Raw genomic sequence first — 23,733 nt, forward strand, 5'->3', positions numbered from 1 at the left:
GCGCGCGGACAGCGTCGCACAAACGCACGGAGGGGGCGGAGCCGCGCCCTCATTGGCTGACGGGAAAGGACGGCGCTGGCAACGCCGCCACCGCCCTCAGAGAGGAAGCGTCTTCTTATTGGTCGAGGCGGGCGGGTCGTCCCAGCATCCTCCGCCCTCAGAGAGAGGAGGCTTCTTCTTATTGGTCCAGGCGGGCGGGTCGTCCCAGCATCCTCCGCCCTCAGACAGAAGGCTTCTTCTTATTGGTCGAGGCGGGCGGGTCGTCGCAACATCCTCCGCCCTCAGACAGAAAGCTTCTTCTTATTGGTCGAGGCGGGCGGGTCGTCCCAGCATCCTCCGCCCTCAGACAGAACGCTTCTTCTTATTGGTCGAGGCGGGCGGCTCATCTCAGCATCCTCCTCCCTCAGAGAGGAGGCTCCTCCGCACTCAGAGAGGAGGCTTCTTCTTATTGGTCGAGGCGGGCGGGTCGTCCCAGCATCCTCCGCCCTCAGACAGAAGGCTTCTTCTTATTGGTCGAGGCGGGCGGCTCATCCCAGCATCCTCCTCCCTCAGAGAGGAGGCTCCTCCGCCCTCAGAGAGGAGGCTTCTTCCTATTGGTCGAGGCGGGCACGTCATCACGCCGCGCCGTGGCCCAGCATCCTCCGCGGCGTCGGCGGGCGGCCGTTTCCCTCAGTTTCCTCGCCGGGGTGGGGACGACGACGGCGTTTTCTTCCCTTCCTCCGTCTCGCTTGGGGCCGCCGCCATGCAGGAGCTCATCGCCAGCGTGGACCACATCAAGTTCGAGCTGGAGATCGCGGTGGAGCAACAGCTCGGGGCGCAGCCGCTCCCCTTCCCGGGCATGGACAGTACGTGGAGGCGCTAGTCCTCAAGCCCCCCCCCCACTTTAAAAAAAAACATTTTAATTGGCTTTTTAGGGTACAGAATGAAACGGGGGGAGGGGGTGGGGAAACGGGGCAGTGAGGTTTCTGTGTCCAAGATAAGTCAACGCATCCATACCACGTCTCAGAAATCAGCCTAACACAAAAGCGCCTTGTCTTTACCATTTGGAGTGAAGCTGTAGTGAAAAGGGATAGTAAAGAGTTAACTGGAGCCTGATTGTGGGGTGGGCATGAGCTTTTGTCGTATTTTGGTCACGACGAGTCACTGGAAAACAGCAAGAGTCCAGTAGCACCTTAAAGACTAACAAAAATATTTTCTGGTAGGGTAGGGGCTTTCGTGAGCCACAGCTCACTTCTTCAGATACCTTTTCTACTACTGCAGACAGGCTAACACGGCTACCCACTGGAAAAGACAGTCATGCTAGGAAAAGCTGAGGGCAGCAGGAAAAGAGGAAGACCCAACAAGAGATGGATTGACTCTATAAAGGAAGCCACAGCCCTCAATTTGCAAGACCTGAGCAAGGCTGTCAAAGACAGGACATTTTGGAGTACTTTCATTCATAGGGTCGCCATGAGTTGGAAGCGACTTGACGGTACTTAACACACACACACACACATGAGCTTTTGAGAGTCAAAGCTCCCTTCTTCAAGTATGGGTTGGAAAGAGAGAGAAGTAACCGTGCGTCTGGTCTTCCTAACTCTGTATGAATAATACCTTTTGCTGAGGAGAATTGCCCATGCAACTTAATAAGCCTCCCGGGCAGTGCTGTGTGTGTGTTAAGCGCTGTCAAGTCACTTCCGACTTATGGCAACCTTAAAGTCGATAACCCTAGGAAAAGTGGAAGACCCAGCATGAGAAGGACTCAATCAAGGAAGCCACTGCTCTCATTTTGCAACTTGACAGCGCTTTATACACACGCATTAATTAACAATCTCCAAAAAGTCCTATTGTGAACAGCCTTGATCAGATCTTGCAAACTGATTGACTGTGCTACTTATCCAGTAACCTCAGATGTGGGCAAGGCTCCCGAGGAATGCCAGGCTTTGCTGCTGTCTCCTTATGTGTCCCCGTGTTATTGTACAACAGAGGTTTAAAAAAACACCCCAAAGATCAGAAATCTTCAGGGCCCACCTTGTGTTCTTGCAGCATGTATGCTTTCAAGTTAGAAAGGGCTATTGGTCAGGCTGATTGAGTAAAAGAGAGAAAGTTGGGGAAAGCTTTCTTGGATTTCTCACTGTGTCCCTGATAAAATGGACTGCCAATGCTCATTTTTTGTCCTGTTGAGACTTCTGTGTGGACTTGGTTTTGGAAAGATCTGCAAGGGCACAGGAAGCCTCTGTCTGAGTGAGGAATTGCAGACCAGGCCACACTGAACTGTGTAACTAATTAAGAATCATGGAACTTCTACACTTAAACCAATAGAGCAGTGGAATGTATGGTACTTCATTGTGTGTCTGCTTTTCTCCACAGAATCGGGAGCTGCTGTCTGTGAATTTTTTTTGAAGTCTGCCTGTGGGAAAGGTATGCTTCAGTTACATATATTCTATGCTAGGAATCATCAAACGTGCACTGATATGTTGCCCATTCTACCACGAAGTCAGATCAAAGATTATTTCCCCCCTACTTGGTAAATTCCCTGACGAGTTCAGTTGAGCTTTTGGCAAAGAAGCTCCTATTAGGAGAAGACCCTCAGCTTATGCTCCAAACTGCCAAGTTCTGCGCTGTTGCTATTAAAATACGCAGAGCTTTATTACAGAATGACTGCTAGAATATTTTACAGTTTTATCAATTTTAATGTGATAATTTTAACCAGGGGTTGCTTTTGTTGACCATATACCTTTATATGTTCGGGCAGTCTGTGATTCTGCGGTGCAAAGCTATTGTGTCTGGAAATTTTGATGTGTTGGCACGTGATTGGTCAGTCGACCGTATTAATAAACTTGACTATGCTTGGAAAAGGTGGGTGGGAAGCCATTCGTTGGCACACCGTCCTTCCCCTGTTAAGTTGTGAACACCTGCGCAACGGTATCTCCCCGCTCTTCATCGACTCTAGGAGGAATGTGTCCGTTCCGGCACATAAGTGGTGAAAAGACTGTGGTTTGCAAGCACTGGCTACGGGGGCTGTGCAAGAAGGGAGACCAGTGCGAATTCTTGCATGAGTACGACATGACCAAGATGCCAGAGTGCTACTTCTACTCAAAATTTGGTAAGAGGAACTGTGCTATCCATCTGTCTGTCACTGTGGCTTCTCTGTGGAAGGGAGACGTTGGGCTAGTTACCCTGTGCATAGATATGTGGGTATAAGCCCAGTTGGACAAAGGGTTTATTTCCTTCTGAGCAGATATGCTTGGGATTGCGCTGTGCCCTCAGTCATGTCTTGAGCCTTAGCATTCAGAACCGTTTATAAGCAGCTCAGTACACTGTGGAATTATTAGCTCCTCGTCACAGATTTGGGCTGAGGCTGACTTTTCTAAGGCAGGGATGAGATTTGACTCCCTGATTGGTAGCCCAGTGCCCTAGCCCCAGCGCTCATTGTTTCCTCCACCACACAGAAGGGCTCCAGAAGGCTTTGTTCCCTCGCTAAAGGAACAGTACATAACCAGCTTTGTGCTGGAGGTTTAGAGATGCAAAACAAGGTTTTAATACAATTACCCAGCGCCCTCTTCATACTTAACTGGGCTACTTACTTACTCGGATGGAGAACGCCAAAATGGCCAGGCTTAGCCTGTTCATTTTCACCGCTTTGCGAGCAGGCAGGAAAAGCAGCGCATCCTCCTGAGATAAAGAAAACTTATCCAAGAGATTCCTAATACTGTTTAGCTTTCTTGGGAGGGAGGGGTTTGTTCCTCATGGAGAGTTCTCCCCCTCCCCTTCAACTTTGGTCAGTGAAGTGCGCGATTGCCTATTGCAGGGGAATGCAGCAACAAAGAATGCCCGTTCTTGCATATTGACCCCGAGTCCAAGATCAAGGACTGCCCTTGGTATGACCGAGGCTTTTGTAAGCATGGTACGTATGCATTTCCCTTACCTTTGCAAGTAACCTCAACTTACTTACTGCCTTGTGAGAAAAAATGTCAGAGCAGCAGCCTCTTGTGGCGTGGGAGGGCTGGAGCCAGAGGTCTGGTTTGCCTGCTGGAGATCTGGCTTAAATTCAGAAAAGTTCCTTGCATTCTTGGTTGGGACCAGTAGTCTGGGCCTGCTCAAAGGTTCAAAAGCCCAAGGAGGCCTTGCAGTTGGGGGTGGGGCAAGTATTCTATATCAGAAACATGACCCTGATGTTCTGTGTTGCAGGCCCCCTCTGCCGGCACAGACACACCCGGCGTGTTATTTGTGTGAATTATCTGGTGGGGTTCTGTCCGGAGGGGCCAGCTTGCAAATTCATGCAGTGAGTATATTCCTGGACTGTCTCCCTGGTCTTCCGCTTTCCCCCCTTGAATCTGACATGGGTCAGTCACTATGCCACATAGCACTCCTTGTGGATAGAAAAGCATTTTTTAGCTTGGCAGCGATCCCACATTTGACCTTCAACTTTAACATGTTTTGTGCAACGTGTTCTTACATGAATAACCTCAAGCTATTTCCCCTGCGATCCAAATCAGTATACATGTGTCAGGGCTGTACCAGGCAATGGCGTCCGCCTGCATGCGCGAAACTAACACATTTTCGGCGCCTATATATTTGGGATTGCTGGCCTGCATATACCAAGGTCCAGATTCAAACCAACACTTGGAAAAACGAGGGGGGGAAAGACTCCTAAACAAATGGGGTTTTTCTTTTGCAAACAGAGAGACCAAATCAATCTGCAATAAGGTGGAGCAATAATGACCTTATTAATAAGGTGGAACAGTAATGACAATTACCAAATGGAAATGCAGCGCAGTAAATAAAAATATATATAAAAAACACTTCCCTACATTGGCTGCCTACATAGAGGGATAATAAACCTATAAAATAAACTGAGACATATTACCTGTGAAGAGAAGTGTGTGTGTGTGGTGGGGGGAACAGAAAAGGAGATTTATACTGTACAGGAAAGAGGGGGTCCCCTAGAGTGAAGGTCTCTGGGCATCAAAAGCATCTCTTGTTCTGTTGTGGAGACTGATCAGGGCGCATGTGCCTCTAGGACAGAGATGGGGCTGCGGCATGATGGAGATCGCTTTTTGGATGACTTTGTGGAACGGATTCCAGCCAGTTCCTCAAGATTCAGCTCTGCCTTTGCCTCTTCCCTGATGTCCTTTTTCCTTTCTTCTTTCAAACCAGCCCTCGATTTGAGCTCCCCATGGGAACCACAGAACAGCCGCCCCTGCCTCAGCCGCCGCAACCGCAGCAAAAGGTATGCAGCTTCTCGCTCACATCTCCAGCGAGCGATGAAGGTGCTTCTGGGAATTCTCTGTGGCTGTCGGATGGCATGCGGGTGGCATAGAGGAATCACATTATATCTATTCCTTGAGATGATGTCACAGCCTATAAATGAAGGAGGGGGAGAAATGATCCACAAGGCCATGTTTGCCCTGAGGGTCATGGAGGGGTGGGACTGATCGGACATGGTGGCATAACTTGCAGAAGAAGAAGAGTTGGTTTTTATATGCCGACTTTCTCTGCTGTTTAACGAAAAATCAAACCAGCTTACAATCGCCTTCCCCTCCCCAAAACACACCCTGGGGGGGGGGGCTGAGAGAGCTCCAAAAGAACTGTGACTAGCCCAAGGTCAACCAACTGGCTTCACATGTAGGAGTGGGAAAACCAACCCGGTTCACCAGAGTAGCGACCGCCGCTCACGTGGAGGAGTGGGGAATCAAACCTGGTTCTCCAGAGTCTACCGCTCCTAGCCACCGCTGTTAACCAGACAGACAACCTTTATTGGCATACTCGCTGTTAACTACTACACGCTGGCTAGAATATACTTTGAAGGGCATGAGCTTAAACCACCCAGCAGTTGCGTGGCTGTTCCAGCACCCTAGGCCTGAGTGACAAGAGATGTATTGGGAAGGCCTGGGTTCTTGCACAGGGCTCTTTTATTGTTGGGCATGTAATGCTTAGCCTAGCCCACAGAGGTGCCTCGAAAAGACTGATGTGGGCTGTTCTTTTTCCCGCCTGCAGCAAAATAACAACCCGCCATTGCAGAGGTCGTCCTCCCTGATCCAGTTGACGAGTCAGAACTCTTCTCCCAACCAACAGAGGACCCCACAGGTCATCGGCGTCATGCAGTCCCAAAACAACAGTGTCGGCAACAGGGGCCCCCGGCCACTGGAGCAGGTCACTTGCTACAAGGTAAGTCGAAGGCACAACGGTGCGTGGGGGTGTTTTGATTTGGAGAACCTTGCAAACGTAATAGCCCCATTCACGGCTGTATGTCATTTTCATGCCTCTGTTCAGGTGCAAGGAATTGGGGAAACAGCTTGCGTTTTGAATGGGATGTTGAACTCTGGGATGTGGGAACGTAAGAATGTAGGAACTGGCAAGGAGGCAGCTGGGACGGGCTGAAAGCAGTGTTGAAAGTCATAAACTTGCCCTCACTCCTGCAAAGAGCCCGTTTGTGGAAATGACTCGCATATTCAGATGTCTGAACCGTAAGGGATAGAAACTCCTGAATCAGGATTTCATAAGGAAGAAATCCTGCTCTCTTTATCTCTGAGGTGGCTGCCGTTTCCGCCCAGGATGTTGTGCATTTAAATAGCTTCATGTCTTTTCTTCCCCCCCCCCTCCTTCCTCGAGTGTGGTGAAAAAGGACATTATGCCAATCGGTGCACAAAGGGACACTTGGCTTTTCTCAGTGGACAGTGAGCCAGCAACCGTACCGGAGACAACTTCACTGGAAAGAAAAAAGGGGAGCGGAATGATGCCACCAATTCGAAGCGTTGATCTGTTTTTTTTAAGCACCTGTGCCAGAAGAGCTGCCCCGCCGGGGACTCCTGATGTGCAACACTTTTGTAACTTCCTCATTTGTTTTAACCTTTTTAAAATTAGAACTTGAGTGGATTCTGCCTTAACTGAGATGCAACCCATTGGGGAAGTGGGACTGACGGGCGGGGAGGGGAAAAAAATACACGCACCTCAAATTGCATTCAGAATGGATACTTTTTCTTTTGTGCTCGAAGTCCTCGGTTGTTCAAGCAGTCCCTGAACACTGAAGACAGTGCTAAAGGGCTAGTCTGTGCTCTGCACCACGTGGAAGGAAGCATCACACGTCTGTATTCTCTGCATTTGGATGCGTACCTGTGGGGGATGAGGATTGGCATAGCTCTCTGCAGGAGCTTCTGTGGTGTTCTGGCAGTTGATCACAGAGCGGGAGCAGCACATGCCATGAGCCTGCGCATACAGCTTGCCCTCAGTAAATGGCTAGGTCAAAAAACAGCCTCAAGGTGAAGAGCAAAGGAGCTTGAAAAGTTCTGGGCCCCGGTGGACAGGTGCTAGAAACACACCTGTATAAAGAAACTAGCGTTACTTAAACCCTTTGGCTCTTGTAGGCCTTGACTAAGCGTTTGTTAGCCGAACATCCCCATACCCAAAACTCTGCCAGTGGACTCCCTCAGGTAGACTTCTTCGAAGCTGAGTCAGAAGACTGCGCTGCTCTAACTCAAGCCTTATCCCTCAGCAGCTAACTACCTTCAAAGCATCATTTATTTTTGTTTCTTTTTTAAATGGATGTAGCATTTGAAAAAAGTTGGGAGTATTTTGATTTCTGGAAAAAAATGACTTTTTGGAGGGGGAAAAATGTGCCTAGGAAGAATACAACTGGAACACACGTGTTTCTTAGTTGATTAAAGACTCCCCCACCCCCAAAAGCCTATGTTGTCATCTGTGGAGAACGTAGCAACTCTTCAGCAAGCAATCAATATATTCAAGGATAGTTTTTGTACTGAAAATAAAACAGCAGCTGATTTCAAGAAGTGACAGTATGCCAGTTAACACACTTTACTTACCAGGAGCTATTAGGTCTGGAATGGACAACCCAGTATCAAGGCTTGCGCTTGGCACAGATGCTGGAAAGTGTCGGCTGCTGATCTGTGCGTCCTGTATGGCCAGCGCACTATCCCTTGCGTGAGGAGGGAACCCAGTGGGGGCTTCCAACTACCCTTTTGGGAGAGAGGCCCTCATGTTTGTCCTTATGAACAGCTGTGAGTTGGAGCACTGTGCAGTTCAATTGGGGCCCTATGGATCTGTACGCCAGCCGTTGATGGCTACGGACCTTCCAAGGGCAACCAGTCTTCCACCCTTTACAAAACACAGCACTTATTTTAAATTAGAGTTGGATGTCAATTTCCTCCCAATCGGAGGAAACGTCAGGGGTTAATACGATACTTTATACCCGGTTCAGGGCCGTCCATGCATTCTTTTCAACTACTCCTGCATCACATTGTCCGTTTCTATAAATAAATGCTGTGCGATCTGCCAACACAAAAAATCCTCTCAAAGAAATGTTTTATTATTGGTCACCATACACTGCTCATTCAGGAAAAGAATTCAGCTTTTAAGGACTAGGAGCCTCAATAGACGGGATCTCTTCTCTTCCCACTGCCAGTCAGGACGGCCTGTATTGTTCTGGTGCATTCAGTCTCAGTGATACTTCCTCCAGCGGTCATGCTCTGAACGATTAAAACAAGTCAGTTTGCTTTGGGTTTATTGTGTTCACCCAGTAAGGGGGACAAAAAAAGGATGACTTTTTCTTTAGCTGAGTACAATACTAAGCAGGAACCAATGCCAATTAACTTTGCTAGCTCAAGAAGAGTTGGCTTTTATATGCTGACTTTCTCTCCCACTTAAGAGAGACTCAAACCAGCTTACAATCACCTTCCCCTCCCCAGAACAGACAACCTGTGAGGTAGGTGGGGCTGAGAGTGACTAGCCCAAGGTCACCCAGCTGACTTCGTGTGTAGGAGTGGGGAAACAATTCCAGATCAGCCTCCGCCGCTCACGTGGAGGAGTGGGGAATCAAACCTGGTTCTACAGATCAGTCCACTGCTCTTAACCACTATACCACGCTGGCTCTCAGGCAAGAAACAGTAAGCTTGCCCTGATGCGAGTAACTGGAAATTCCTAACACCTAATGTCAGGCCTGGTGGATTAGGTAAAAGGCTTATTTAGGCCAGCAGCCCTGACAGATGCTTCTAGGAAACGAGCAGGCCAGGCCAGTTCAGAGGTACTGTGGACCTCCTGTTTACAAGATTTCCTAGGAGCCCTGTCTTGTTTCCCAATACTGCTCTCTCTGCCTGCCCTGCCAGGATCAACTGGAATGCTCTTGCCCGATCCTTTGGAAGTAATCAACTTGCCCTGCCTCTTCCAAACATTTCAAGCTCTACTCTATCCTCTAAAAGGTTGTTGGATTTAAGACCCCAAGATGCACACTAGCAGGCTCTTACACTCAGATGTGAAAAATTCTCCACCTTCTCAGAATGCGTTTTTTTTTTTAAAGCAGACTTTCAGACATATAAGATTTTACTCACTAATATGGTCGTAGCTCCAGATATAGCTGATCACCACGTAGCTTGTAAGGAGTATGGCAATACCCCCGATGCCACCTTTCTTCACATTAATGTACTTATTGTAAAATCGATTGGTACCTAAAGGGGGGGGGAGGAAAAAAAACTCAGCTTCAAAAAGTTGCTTTCTTGGCCTACGGATATTGATGGCGCCACCTTAACAGCAAGGGGTGGGAGTCGAGAACCACTCAGAGGTGGCCAATTCTGCCGTAAAGCAAACTCCATGCAGAAGGACGCAGGCTGGTTCTCATGCCTCCAGCACCAAGGAATTCAGCAGGGGTAGGGAAGGTCCCCTTCCCGCAACCTTGAAGAGCCAACACTAATTGCAGTTCCCAATCCCAGCCCAAGGGTAGAGTTCACGTACCAGTGGGCCTGCAAGTTTACTGATTCTCAAGTAGTTTCTGCCTCTCCCGATAATCCTAATCTGACTAAAGTGAGGTTTTACTCACAAAACTTTATACTCTGGACATTTTTTGCTGGTCTTTAAAGGTGGTACTGGACTTGAGTTTTTTTCGGTCAATAATGAGATACAGAATTTGTTCGAGGTTGTAATCTTACATGCCCCTTTGCTCGCCAGTTCCACCGAACTCGGGGTTGTAGCGGCATGATTTAAAGACAAACTTGGCACTCAATCTTATACAATTTTGCTGGGCAGTTCAATGAGAGGACTGAGTACGGGGGGCACTGGATCATACTGTGTTATCCCCAAGCCCCAAAGCACAAGACTGTCAAAAATAAAGCTAGGACTAGTAATCCATAGTCAACTGAACCAACAAGCCTTCCACTATCCTCAGGTGCAGCTTCTACCACTAGGGATGCACCCCTCCAGAGCAGGCTTCTGCCTACAACTCACCTCGTTGGTAAGCTTTAACAATCCCCGCGGGGCTGTAATCGCACGACGCCAGCCATGCCGGCAGCTGACCCAGTTTGACATCCAGGAGCCTCAAGTCTTTAACAGGAACTAGAAGAGAGAACACAAGGAGAGTTCATAGAATCACATAGTTGGAAGGGACCGCCAGGGTCATCTAGTCCAACCCCTCGCACGGCTGTTGAGAGGTTAAAATGGAGGAGGGGAGAATGCTGACTGCCAGTTTGGGGAGAAAAGCAGGATAATAAATCTCTCCCCAGATAAATACAGCCATGTGTACATATAGAATCACAGAGTTGGAAGGGACCACCAAGGTCATCTAGTCCAACCCCCTGCACAATGCAGGAAATTCACAACTACCTCCTCCCCACCACAAACCCCAAGTGACCCCTACTCCATGCCCAGAAGATGGCCAAGATGCCCTCCCTCCCATCTGCTTAAGGTTATCGAATCAGCATTGCTGACAGATGGCCATCTAGCCTCGGCTTAAAAACCTCCAGGGAAGGAGAGCTTCACCACCTCCCGAGGAAGCCTGCGCTTTGACTGTTAGAAAATCCTTCCTGATATCTAGACGGAAACTCTTTGGATTTAACTTCTACCCGTTGGTTCTGGTCCGACCTTCTGGGGCAAACAGAAAACCACTCGGCACCCTCCTGTACACGACAGCCCTTCAAGTACTTGCAGACTGGATGGGTAGGCAAGCGCATCATTTTAAAGGCGTGCATCAGCACGAGCCGGCTGGATTTCCGCCTGTCGCGTGAAAGAGACCTGGGCGGCAGATATGCGCATGCGCAGAAAGGCTGCGCGCGCGCACACACACACACAAAAGAAGGGTCTCGTTATTCGGAGTCCCCCCCCCCTCCCGGGACACCCCCAGGGACCGAGGCAGGCCCGAGGACTGGGGCGGGGGGTGGGCACGAGCGGATTCCCCCCCCTCGCCGAACCGGGCCGCCGCGCAGCCGGGTGACCTTGAAGGCTCCCTTCAAGCCAACAGCCGCTTACCGAGCCGGTCCGCCATCTTGCCGCGGCCAGGAACGCGCGAGGGGCTCTGGGAAAGGAAAGAAAAGGGGGGAAAAGCGGAGGCCGCGCCCAGAGGCTCACGGGAAGGAGGGCGTCCTGAGTCGCCCTTTTTGCCGCTGCCAGGAACGCGTGAGGGGCTCTGGGAAAGAAAAGGGAAAAAAAGGAGGCCGCGCCCAGAGGCTCACGGGAAGAAGGGCGGCTTAGGGGCGAGGCTGAGTCGAGAGGGAATGGGAATTTAAAGCGACAGGGGCACGAGTCTGGGGTGGTTGTTTTTTTTAAGACCGACTGACTGTGCAATCATAAAGGGGGTCACTCCAGCCTATGCCCGTCCATTTCGATGCGTTGAGCCTTATTTTGGAACAAAACGTCCATTTTTGAAGGCGCAGCCGAAGAAGCGGCCTCTCCTCGTCCAAAACAAATAAAACACCGGCTGCAGTGATAAACGTTTTGGGGGCGGCCGGGCCGAGCCCGTCCCTGCAGGGAAGTCCAGTTGCAAAGGGATGCTTTCGGAGCAATCGGCGGCGGAGCATGCGCTGTGCACGCAGAGGGGCCCCAATTCAACCCCCTGTGCCTCTAGGTCCAAGGACCTGTCGGGCGAGCCCGCCGGCTCGCGAGCACCATTTCAGACTGGCCAGCAGAGGGCAGTCTCGGCTTGCAAAAACCCGACCCGTTTCCCCTATTTCCCATTGCTTTCTTCCTTGTGTACCTTCTACACTAGTCCACTAGGGGGGGCTAAAGAGTGGGGTATTCATATATATGGGGGGGGGGAAGGCGCCATCTCCCCAGAGTGGTTGGAGGGCCTGCAGCTTCCCTCAGAAAGACCCCAGCCTTTTTTAATTATTATTATTATTACAAAAAGTACATATTAATAATTCTAGGTATTCGAATATTTCTTATGCTGATTACTGGAAAGGGGAGTTGTGTTTATATTAATGGGCTGCCGGTCTGTATTTTGGCTCCTTGGCAGCCCGGCCTGTTGGGGTTGCCAACCTCCAGGTACTGGCAAATAACGGTTAGCCTGCTATACAGTTAGTTAGCAAATACAAAATAGAAGGGGGAAAAACAAGCATTCAAAGTCTGTCTTGGTTCAATTTAGGCATATAGTTAACGTACAATTATATAATCGTTGTCTGTGCACTATTTGGCGGGATAAATCATAAACAGCTTGTAATTACTAATGTCTGAAAGTTTAAATTCTTGAGATTGTGAAGTGTCTTGTAATAGCTCTCCTCGGGGTTTGTTATTTGCTCTGTTCAAAGCTGTTCTTATAATGGTTAGCACATTACCTTTGTTACTTTTTTGCAGGACAATGATTCAGCTCAAACTCAACCCCTTTCTGACTATATATTACTCTTCCTACACACTTGACACTGAGACACTGTCCTTCAGTGTTACTCCTCTGAAGATGCCTGCCACAGCTGCTGGCGAAACGTCAGGAAAGAAAATACCAAGACCACGGTCACACAGCCCGGATAACCTACAAGAACCAATGTTCTTATAACTGTTTGTGGATACTGTCTTACAGTTAGGTCCTTCACCAGTTGGTTTGCTGCCTTGTTGTATTCATGTAATTCTGTGGCATCCCTCTTTAAACGAAGGAATTGGCCATACGGGAGGTTGCGTTTCAAATGGAGGGGATGAAAGGAATTGTAGTGTAGTAGGGAATTTCTATCAATGGGCTTCCTGTATGGCTTGACATTAAGGGAGCCATTATGTTTCTTATATATTATTGTGTCTAGAAATGGAATTTGTAATGTATTGGCTTCTCCAGTAAGACGAATATTGTCGTCTTGGATATTAATCCATTCTTTAAATGCTGAGAAGCTTTCCATGTCTCTTGTTGCTATTAGGATGTCATCAATAAATCTTTTGTACAGAAATGTTGAATTGTTAAAGGGATTGTTTGGAGAAATAATGAAATTGTGTTCAAAATAAATCATATAAATATTAGCTATAGGTGGAGCACATGCACTCCCCATAGCAACTCCTTTTGTCTGAGGAGGGTGGAGTTTGGGGAGGGGCTGGAGATCAGTTGTAATAGCAGGAGATCTCCAGCTAGTACCTGAGGGTTCGGAGGCTCGAGAAATGCAAACCACACTGGAATGTAACAAATAAATTATAATAATCTGAAGGCATTAAACTCATGCCAATCACTGAGAAACATGAGCATCATAAGCATCAAGAGAGCAGATGCATCATAACAAAGCAATACCCCATAAGGAGAAACCCAGGTCGGGGGTCTCCCGCCCGGGAGAATAGAAAACAAATAATTGTCCACGAGTCAAAAGCAAGGTCCAAGGAAGTGGTAGGGTGGGAGAACGTGTGGCTAGTCGTTGGTGCACGTTGGAAGTAAGCGCGTTGTCCGTTGACCGTCAGCTAAAGTAAATGCGTCTATTTGGAATTCAAGTGCGCATGTAATTTCACCGCTCTCATGAAATTACATGCGTACTTGAATTCCAAATAGACGCATTTACTTTAGCTGACGGTCAACGGACAACGCGCTTACTCCCAATTGGATTTAAAAGCATTACAGTTGCCTTAAGTTGTTTTTTGGAGCTGAAGAAAGCCTTTTGAAACGTCCACCAACAACTAGCCACACGTTCTGATGCTTATGATGTTTATGTTTCTCAGTGATTGGCATGAGTTTAATGCCTTCAGATTATTATAATTTATTTGTTACATTCCAGTGTGGTTTACATTTCTTGAGCCTCCGTGCCACCATTTTCTCCAATTGAATTAATTCTGGCATAGGTGTTTTCATTTATAGTACCTGGAGGTTGGCAACCCTACTAGAATGACAGGAAGCCACCCATCTCAGAGCATTGGACTGGTTTGGGGGAGACTGTCATGACTAGAAAGATCTGGCTGCTCCCTCTTTCCTACCTCACAGAGAGGCAGCATGGTGTAGTGGTTAAGAGTGGTGAACTCTAATCTGGAGAACCGGGTTGGTTTCCCCATTCCTCCCCACGAAGCCTGCTGGGTGACCTTGGGCCAGTCAGTTCTCTCCGAACGCTTTAAGCCCCACCTACCTCACAAGGTGTCTGTTGTGGGGAGAGGAAGGGAAGGGGACTGTAAACTGGTCTGATTCGCCTTAAAAGGTAGCGAAAGCTGGCATATAAAAACCAACTGTTCTTCTTCACAGGGTTGTCGTGAAGGTAAAACAAGAATCGTCCACCCTGAGGTCTTTGAAGGAAGCGTGACTGACTTGAGAACGGAGAAGAAAAACATACCGGACAGTTTGCTCTGGTCTTAGAAAGCATATTTTGAGTCTTCGTGCATCCGGTATGTAATTTATTTTCTACAGTTACACAATGCACATTGCGTTTGTTGCATTAACTATTTGTCGGTTATTGAAACAGAGCTCTGGTTCATATTGGCTCACTCCAACATTTCTTCCCCTCCATTTGCTTTGTATTCAGCTTTGCTGTGTCCATCAAAGATAGGGTTGCCAACTCCAGGTTGGGAAATGCCTGGGGATGTGGGGGTGGAACCCAAGGAAGACATGCTTTGGGTAGGGAGCGCACTGTTTTACGTTTTCTCCAGGGGAACTGATCTCGGTAGCCTGGAGATCAGCCCCTGCGTGGAGGTTGGCGACTCTAAGGCATGGGAAAGGAAAGGGTACAAGGGAGGGATTCAATATGGCTTTGGAAGTTCTTGCGATCCCACTTGACTGTCCCTGCCTGAGATTCGGTGTTAAGTGGCCCTCTCCCCAAGGATGGCGAACTCCCACGCTGTCACCGGAGAAATGGCTGCTGATGGCTCGTGGCTACTCCGAGCATCTGGAATTTGCAGAGGACCTTGAGCATCTAGGGAGGGGACCATTAGGGAAGCCACAACTTTTGCAATTGACCTCTTAGCAGAAGGACACGAGTTCAGTCCTTGGCATCTCCAGCTAAAAGGATCAGGTGGTAGGTGATGGGTGGCAGGTGATGGGACTTGGCAACCCTAGAGTTTGAGCATCCCTAGAGTCTGAGCATCCCTAACTGAAGGAGCCCCGTGGCGCAGAGTGGTCAGCTGCAGTACTGCAGTCCAAGCTCTGCTCACGACCTGAGTTCGATCACGACGGAAGTCGGTTTCAGGTAGCTGGCTCAAGGTTGACTCAGCCTTCCATCCTTCCGAGGTCAGTAAAATGAGGACGCAGCTTGCTGGGGGTAAAGGGAAGATGACTGGGGAAGGCACTGGCAAACCACCTCGTCAACAAAGTCTGCCTAGTAAATGTCGAGATGTGAATTCACCCCATGGGTCAGGAATGACCCGGTGCTTGCACAGGGGACCTTTACCTTTACTTTTTTTTATTATCTGCAGTATCTGCAGACCTCTCACACTATTAGGGTTGCCAATCTCCAGGTACTAGCTGGAGATCTCCTGCTATTACAACTGATCTCCAGCCAATAGAGTTCACCTGGAGTAAATTGCTGCTTTGGCAATTGGATTCTATGGCATTGAAGTCCCTCCCTTCCCCAAACCCCACCCTCCTCAGGCTCCACCCTAAACATCTCCCACCGGTTGCAAAGAGGGACCTGGCAACCCTACACAGTATAGCATCCTAGTATCCAAGTCATCTATTTTTCCTTCTTTGTGTTGCTTCTGCTCTATGGGTGGTGTGTGTATCTGGTACATGTGATTTTATTTTTCAAACATAGAAGAGCATCAGTGTGTGTGTGTGTATGTGGGTGAGACCAAAGGTTCTCAGTTACATATTTGTGGCTGTGGGCAGCTCATGGGTTTGGGCCAAAGGAAAACAGTAACCTGAGGATTGCTAGCTTCTGGCTGTGAGATTAGCGATGGTGACATTTCTTTCCAGGGCGAATGTCCCCGTATCTAATTGTTTTACCTCTTTCGAGACAACCTGCCTATCTTTGGCGTTTGTGTGCAAGGTAAACAGCTAATAAATGTCAAGAGGGTGGTGGAATTATGTTTAAATTATCATTGCACTTAATCAAATCAGATCGGGGGGGGCACATTTTATTGCCTCCTTCTCCCTCTCTTATTTAACACTAGCAGGGGGGTGGAAATCCATCCTCTTGTTTTTTGTTGAAAGGATACATATGAATGCTCTCTGGGTTCTGCTTATCTTTCCTTGCAGTAGCATTAATGGATCCCATTCCGTGCTCTGTAAGAGTTCATTCCCTGTGGTGCATAGTTAAGGGGCAATCCACATGTGCGTTGACAACTCCAGTTTAGGTGTGGCAAATAAGTTGTGCTTACATGCCTGCATGTGGCAAGAGCCAGTGCCAAAGATGATGCTTTTTAAAGGCTTACCTTGGTATGGTACACATGGATGTGTATTCATGTGACGTCTTTTGCATGCAGAAAGGGCTTTACCATAACCCTGCACGCACAACCTGGAGACGGAGCCGTGTGGGTGCCTATTGACCCTGCCTCCTGTTGACATTGTGATTGCCTCCTCCTCCCTTTCTTAGGGGAAGAGGCCGTGGCTCAGTGGTAGAGCATCTGCTTGGCATGCAGAAGGTCTCAGGTTCAGTCCCCGGCATCTCCAGTTAAAGGGACTAGGCGATGTGAAAGACCTCTACCTGAGACCCTGGAGAGCCGCTGCCGGTCTGAGTAGACAATACTGACTTTGACGGACCAAGGGTCTGATTCAGTATAATAATAATAATAAGAGTTGGTTTTTATATGCGGACTTTCTCTACCACAAGGCAGAATCAAACCAGCTTACAATCACCTTCCCCTCCCCACAACAGACACCCTGTGAGGTAGGTAGGGCTGAGAGAGCTGTGACTAGCCCAAGGTCACCCAGCTGGCTTCGTGTGGAGTAGTGGGGAAACAAATCCAGTTCACCAGATTAGCCTCCGCCGCTCATGTGGAGGAGTGGGGAATCGAACCCGGTTCTCCAGATCAGAGTCCACCGTTCTTAACCACTACACCATGCTGGCTGTCATAAGGCAGCTTCATGTGTTCATGTGCCGGATCTTGAGTGCACATCGTGTGCATGTGGGAAGTATACGCGCACGAGCTCCATCCCTGTAAGGGAGGAATGTTTGGAAAAGCAAAGCTCCCAGTCACAGGGCGGGATCTGAAGCCAATACCCTCTTTATGCGTGGTGGCTCCCTGTGCAGGGGGTGGAACTCGGGCATTGGCGTGCATTGACGTGCAATGATTTCAATGCACATTGAGAGGTGAGACCAGAAGGGAAGCAAACCAAACATGACCACATAAGAAATTTGCGTCTATTTAGCTTTCCCTTGATTATACAAAGGCACACATCTTCTTTTTCGCTCTTAACCCACTTCTCAAAGACCCAAGCCGAGGAAATAATTCTGGATGTGCCATGAGGTTTTGGGTAAGAGAGGGTCTTGTCTGTGTGATTTTTAAGAAAGTTATTTCTATTTTTAAAAAGGTTGTGGGAGCTGAACATTTGGAGAGGCACGATGATTACCGAAGCCCGGTCCCTTATCGCACCTTACAACCTCATCAGTGGAAAGTAAGTAAATTCTGCCAATCAATATCCGATCCCTTCCCTAAAGCGGCGTAGAGGTTGGAGCAATGGACTTTTGCTGGCAAGGAAGTCAGATATTTAATACTGCAAACGGCCTAGATTTCCAAGAACCGCCTTGCTGGAAGGGACTGAGGTAGATCGAGGAAGGGCCTGCCGGACACCTCTGGGAAACTCACAAGCAGGGCAGCAAGAGTGGAGCCGCCAATATGGGGTAGTGGTTAGAGTGTCAGACTAAGATCTGGGAAACCCAGGTTCGAATCTCCACTCTGTCGTGGAGGCTTGCGGAGGGTCATGGCATGGAGGAAGGCAATGGCAAACTACCTCTGAACGTCTCTTGCCACGAAAACCCCACGGGGGTCTCCATAAGTCAGCTGTGACTTGACGGCAGCCACCACCACCCCAGCCAGTGTGGTGCAGTGGTTAAGAGCGGTGGTTTGGAGCGGCAGACTCTGACCTGGAGAACCAGGTTGGATTCCCCACTCTTTCACATGAGCGGCGGAGGCTAATCTGGTGAACTGGATTTCTTTCCCCGCTCCGACACGTGAAGCCAGCTGGGTGACCTTGGGCAAGTCACAGCTCTGTTAGAGCTCTCTCAGCCCCACCTACCTATCATAGAATTATAGAGTTGGAAGGGACCACCAGGGTCATCTAGTCCAACCCCCTGCACAATGCAGGAAATTCTAAACTCCCTCCCCCCACGCCCTCCAATGACCCCCTACTCCATGCCCAGAAGATGGCCAAGGTGCCCTCCTTCTCATGATCTGCCTAAAGTTATAGAATTAGCATTGATGACAGGATGTCTGTTCCCATGAGAATGGAAGGCGATTGTAAGCTGGTTTGAGTCTCCCTTAAGTGGTAGAGAAAGTCGGCATATAAAAACCAACTCTTCTTCTTCTTCCCCCAAAACCCTAAGCCTTAGTAGTAGTAATTTGTTAAAATAGGGGCGATCTGTTTGTCCCTTTGGGAACTCAAAGTCTGCAAGATAGAAAATGCACTTTATTGGTTGTTGTGCTGTGGTGAATGCGCTGTGGAGTACCAAACCAGAGTCACAAAGTAGCGGAATGAGCTGCATTTTCCACTATCCCTTCAGGTATTTGACGGTCGACCAGTTGCAGATTTGTCTGGTGTCAGTCAAGAGGACAAGGGAGGTGCCAGACCCCTTTCTGCTCAGTTGGTGGGAGTGACACCGTTCTCTAACATTAAATGCCATTTCCATGCTGCTCTTAGGCATGCTGATATCTGGAAGGCAATATTTGGGTCTCGTGGGAAACCAAAATTAACCCCCCAGCTAATGGCTCTGTAGCATCCTCTGGTTTTGCTTGCATGCTGTCAGTTTAATAGGTTTATTAATTTAACCGTCTGAGCCTTTATCGTAATGTATTAGCAAGTACCTGTGAGCTCGAATGTGCTTGGCAGCTCGATTTCCTTCCTGGTAATTGGTTTAAGAAGTTTCCATTACATTGTCTCTGGAATAGCAGAAAGATAAGCTTTCAAGCCTGAGTTTGATCCCCCCCCCCTGTGTTCAGAGAATGTTTGTTCCCCCACTGTGCTGAATAATCAGTACAACTATTGAGTTGTGTGCTGTTGGGGCTTCACTAATCAAGATCTGACCTGAAGCAAGCCCGTTTTTTATTTCATAAGGGCTCTCAATCCAAAAAGAGTTGTTTCCAGTGTTTGTGAATGGTTGGAAAACCTTCCAGTCTGACAGCTATTCTAGTACCTCCCTGTGTTTTTATTATCTTTAGTCGTGGGCTTTGACTTTGGCTCTTCCCCCCCCCTCCGCCCCCCATTCAATATAGAGAAAGAGAGACATCTAGAATGAACTTTTACTTACTGGGCATTCAAAATGAACAATGTAAAAAAAAAATACAGAGGTTTTTCAGAAGCCTTCCATGTTCCATCAAGACAGCTATGAAAGTCCTTAGTCTCTCTAGAAGAGGGGTCCCCAGTGTGGTACCCGTGGGCATCATGGTGCTTGCCAAAACCTTTCCAAGTGCCTACCAAGTGTCTCGACACAGAGCACATAGAGATGCCCTGTGTGTGTGTGAGTCTCATACTGGGTCTTTGCAATATACAAGCTGGCTCTCTATTACCAACCCCCCCCTCTCAATCATAAGGACCAACATTTCCCTGGGCTCTTCTCTTCCCTGCCCTCCCTCACACCCTAAACAAATGAAAGAGGTTCTTGTGCCTCAGGGTTCAAGTCAAAAGGTGGTAATTGCCGTCTGGCATCTCCCCTTAACACAGTTCTGCCCACCTCGGGCCCTTGTGAAGAAGGGCCATGATTGTTCTTGCAAGAAGACTCAGAAAACTACTTCATTGAGTCACAGGCTGGAAATGCCTAGGAGAATCTCGCTCTCTTCCTCTCTGTCTAGTGTAGAATCATAGAATCATAGAGCTGGAAGGGACCACGAGGGTCATCTAGTCCAATCTTCTGCACAATGCAGGAAATTCATAACTACCTCCCCACACACACCCCAGTGACCCCTACTCCATGCTTAGAAGATGGCCAAGGTGCCCTCCCTCTCATCATCTGCCCAAGGTCATAGAATCAGCATTGCTGACAGATGGCCTTCTAGCCTCTTCTTAAAAACCTCCAGGGAAGGAGAGCTCACCACCTCCTGAGGAAGCCTGTTCCACTGAGGAACCGCTCTGACTGTTAGAAAATTCTTCTTAATGTCTAGACGGAAACTCTTTTGATTTAATTGCAACCCATTGTTTCTGGTCCGACCTTCTAGGGCAACAGAGAACAACTAGTCACCATCCTCTATATGACAGCCCTTCAAGTACTTGAAGATGGTTATCATATCCCCTCTCAAGTCTTCTCCTCTTCAGGCTAAACATACCCAGCTTCTTCAACCTTTCCTCATAGGACTTGGTCTCCAGACCCCTTTGGCAGAGATGTGTTAACATCATTTTCAAAAGCACGGATTTTGCAGAAGTCCTCCAGTACAGCCGCTAAACTTCACGCTAGCCGTTTTGTTTTTGAAGCCCCACTGATCATAGGCAGTGGCTCTGGCCTGGCTTAGAGCAAAGATTCCCCCGATGCGAAAACTCATTTGAGAAATGGGGCATTTCATGATGGAAGGATTTACTACATTCGCTCTGGGCCCCGCTGAGACTGTTAAAACTATCGGAGTTCATGACGGCATGAAAAAAAAAACCCACACAATGGCCGTTTCCCCTTCAGAGGTGCCAGAGGTCGGATTTCCTATTATCTGTAGGGGATAATTGAGCAAAATAATGTTTCCCCAGTTAATGAAGCCGACAGGCCGCGGCGGGTGCCGGTGTGGGTGACGTGATCAAGGCCAGACTGTATTATACGATACAAAAGCCTCTTGGAATTGGGAAGTGGGCTGAAAAAGGGTTATTTCCCCTTTTCATTTCTCAGCCCCGTGGAGACTTGCTGCATGTTCAATGGCCGGAGCTGTTACTGTGGTTGCTGGAAAGCTTGAGAGCTTCTGGAACATCCGTCCACAAAACGCGGGTTTATTAATCGCTTTGGGAGATGAATGTGAGGCCCGTCAGCCAGTAGGTGCCCGAGGCAGCAAACAGCAAAGACTAAATCCGGTAATAAAATCTAACAATCCGTTTCAAAACTCAGCCATGCAGGGGTGTGTGTGTGGGGAAACAAACACATTCGGTAAAACCAGGATTAAAACTGCTGTATGCCCTGTTAGGCAGAGTGACGGTGGCCATCCTAAGCTGGTCTACTCAGAATGCTACTCAGGTCTGTTCCATGAGGCTTACTCCCAGGAAAGTGTTCTTAGGATTGCCCTCGTTAACTTCTGTTTTATGGACTCCAAAGGGAGCCAGGGGAAGCTTTAGCACCTGGAACTTCTCACCACTGGTGGGGTGTGTGATCCAGATGTAGGGTTGCCAACCTCCTGGTGGCAGCTGGAGATCCCAGAATTACAACTGGTCTCCAGATGACAGAGATCAGCTCCCCTGGAGAAAATGGCTGTAAGGTTGGACTGTAGGGCATTATTCCCTGTAGGGTATTTGGAGATTGGACTGTAAGGTATTATTCCCTGCCTGAGGTCTCTCCCCTCCCCAAACCTCATGCCCCAAATCTCCAGGAATTTCCCAACCCAGAGCTGGCAACCCTATCCCAGAGGAGAACTGGAGATTGCCAGTTCTGGGTTGGGAAATCCCTGGAAATTTGGGGAGTGGCAGGTGGGGTTTGGGGAGGGGCGGGAGCTCAGCGGAGTATAACGCCATAGAGCCCGCCCTCCAAAGCAGCTGTTTTCTCCAGGCTGATCTCTGTATCTGGAGAACAGTTCCAATTCTGGGAGATCTCCAGCCACCACCTGGAGGTTGGCAACCCTATTTAAATGGGGTTGCTAGAAGGGTTGGCAAACAACAATTCAGTGTGATGGGTGAAAAAATTAGAAGTCCTTGGAAAATACCAAAACTAGGCACACCACAGCTAGATGAATCAGCTATAGCAGTATTACAAGGATCTGTTGGGGTTAATGGAATCATGGCTGTGGGTCGAACAGCTTGTGGAACGTGGAGGCTCTGGCTCCTGCATCCTGGGTTCGAATCCTGCCAGGTCCATCGGCCAGCGAAACATTGCTCCAAACAGTCCGCTGTTCTTTTGAGAAGCCTCTCGGGAGAGTTCAGCCCTGGGTTTAGAGAGAAAGTGCACGGGAACAGAGGGCAAACAGACAGGGCAGGAAGTGTCCGGAAGCAGACAATCACCTTGATTGGCGGTCGTGAGAGAGACAGCCGGATGAATAAGTGAAGCTGTCCGGCCCCGAAGAGGAGATTAATTTGAGGCGATATACTAGAGATGAATGCAGGCATCATATAGGGATGCTCAACGAGAAATGGAGAATGCGTTGACCTAGACGGGGGGCGGGGGGTCATAATGGAGGCGGGCGCAGCCTAAATGAGACATGGCTGCCTCAACACCAGAGTCTCCCCAAGGGCCTTTGGCCAGATGTCTGAGGGTTGTCGGGAAATTCCTGGAGATTTGGAGGCAGAGTCTGCGGAGGGTGGAGTTGAGAAGGGGGCTACCTCAATGCGGTATAATGCTATATAGCCCATTGGCACCTCAGTGGGGGCTCGTGTATAACCACTATGCGATGCTAGTGGTTTCTCAGTCTTATATTCTAAGAACATAAGAAAAGCCCTGCTGGATCAGACCAAGGCCCATCAAGTCCAGCAGTCTGTTCCCACAGTGGCCAACCAGGGGCCTCTAGGAAGCCCCCAAACAAGACGACTGCAGCAGCACCATCCTGCCTGTGCTCCACAGCACCTAAGATATTCGGCATGCTCCTCTGATTCTCGAGATAATAGGTATGCATCATGACTAGTATCCATTTTTACTAGCAGCCATGAATAGCCCTCTCCTCCATGAACATGTCCGCTCCCCTCTTAAAGCCTTCCAATTGGCAGCCATCACCACGTTTTGGGGCAGGGAGTTCCACAATTTAACTATGCGTTGTGTGAAAAAATACTTACCATTCAGCCTGGTACCATAATGTACTCTGAAAAGGGGCGGGGGGGGGGAGAGGCAAACTCAGCCATAACTCTCAAACTGAGCTGTTTGTATTCCAGACATCAAGCTCTGCCTCAATCTTGCAAATTATTTCTTGCAGACTTGCAAACCGTTGGGAAACATGCACCATCAAAACATACTCCTGGTGATTTATTTTTATTTGCTTTATTTGTTGTTAATTTGACATTTTTTTAAAAAAGGACCCCAACCCATGCAAGGTGGGGGGTGGGAGAGGATGAACGATTGCAAACGATATTGGCCGGAAATACAAAGATTGCTGAGGTTTTTTTTTTTTACAAATTGCGAGATGTTTTCAAAGTGATGCTGAGACGTGCTCTGGGGGCGACTGGCAGATTGACTGTCTTTCCCCGAAACCTTAAGGCAAAAACAAGCCACTCCAAAGGGCAGAAGATTGCTATTTAATCAGGCAATCGGGGAATGTTCTGTCTCCTCTCGCGCAAACGCCACACCTGCTCCTCAAAGCTGGAACGTTTTCTCCGTCCTGCACAATTTGCTGTGC

General features: G+C 48.6%; 2 protein-coding genes across 4 annotated transcripts; one reads left to right on the top strand and one right to left on the bottom strand.

Moving 5' to 3' along the window:
• The first annotated feature begins 739 nt into the window (after positions 1-739).
• On the top strand, positions 740-6,673 carry CPSF4 (cleavage and polyadenylation specific factor 4). Its single transcript, XM_056866460.1, has 8 exons — positions 740-845; positions 2,350-2,400; positions 2,933-3,085; positions 3,791-3,886; positions 4,171-4,264; positions 5,140-5,212; positions 5,980-6,150; positions 6,595-6,673. The coding sequence occupies exons 1-8, from the start codon at positions 743-745 to the stop codon at positions 6,661-6,663; spliced, it is 810 nt and encodes a 269-aa protein (XP_056722438.1). The 5' UTR covers positions 740-742; the 3' UTR covers positions 6,664-6,673.
• Positions 6,674-8,407: 1,734 nt separating this feature from the next.
• On the bottom strand, positions 8,408-14,751 carry ATP5MF (ATP synthase membrane subunit f). 3 transcript variants are annotated; one of them, XM_056866464.1, is made up of 4 exons: positions 14,718-14,751; positions 10,213-10,320; positions 9,324-9,440; positions 8,408-8,465 (listed from the first exon to the last, which is right to left on the bottom strand). In XM_056866464.1, exons 1-4 carry the CDS (start codon positions 14,749-14,751, stop codon positions 8,437-8,439), a joined length of 288 nt encoding a protein of 95 aa, XP_056722442.1. In that variant the 3' UTR covers positions 8,408-8,436. The 3 variants fall into 3 exon arrangements, with proteins under 3 accessions (XP_056722442.1, XP_056722443.1, XP_056722444.1); XM_056866465.1 differs by lacking the exon at positions 14,718-14,751 and adding an exon at positions 11,230-11,245; XM_056866466.1 differs by lacking the exon at positions 9,324-9,440 and having other exon boundaries at positions 8,416-8,465.
• Positions 14,752-23,733: the final 8,982 nt, after the last annotated feature.

The sequence above is a fragment of the Euleptes europaea genome, chromosome 21 (assembly GCF_029931775.1).
Source record: "Euleptes europaea isolate rEulEur1 chromosome 21, rEulEur1.hap1, whole genome shotgun sequence".
In the NCBI taxonomy this organism is placed as follows: domain Eukaryota; kingdom Metazoa; phylum Chordata; class Lepidosauria; order Squamata; family Sphaerodactylidae; genus Euleptes; species Euleptes europaea.

Coding starts and splice junctions, on each gene's coding strand:
- CPSF4 (XM_056866460.1), top strand. CDS start 743: ATGCAGGAGCTCATCGCCAGCGTGGACCACATCAAGTTCGAGCTGGAG. Junction 846..2,349: donor CCCCTTCCCGGGCATGGACA/GTACGTGGAGGC, acceptor TTTTCTCCACAG/AATCGGGAGCTGCTGTCTGT. Junction 3,887..4,170: donor CCGAGGCTTTTGTAAGCATG/GTACGTATGCAT, acceptor TCTGTGTTGCAG/GCCCCCTCTGCCGGCACAGA.
- ATP5MF (XM_056866464.1), bottom strand. CDS start 14,751: ATGTCTTCCTTGGGTTCCACCCCCACATCCCCAG. Junction 9,441..10,212: donor TGTTAAAGCTTACCAACGAG/GTGAGTTGTAGG, acceptor CCCCCCCTTTAG/GTACCAATCGATTTTACAAT. Junction 8,466..9,323: donor CTGGAGCTACGACCATATTA/GTGAGTAAAATC, acceptor TTAATCGTTCAG/AGCATGACCGCTGGAGGAAG.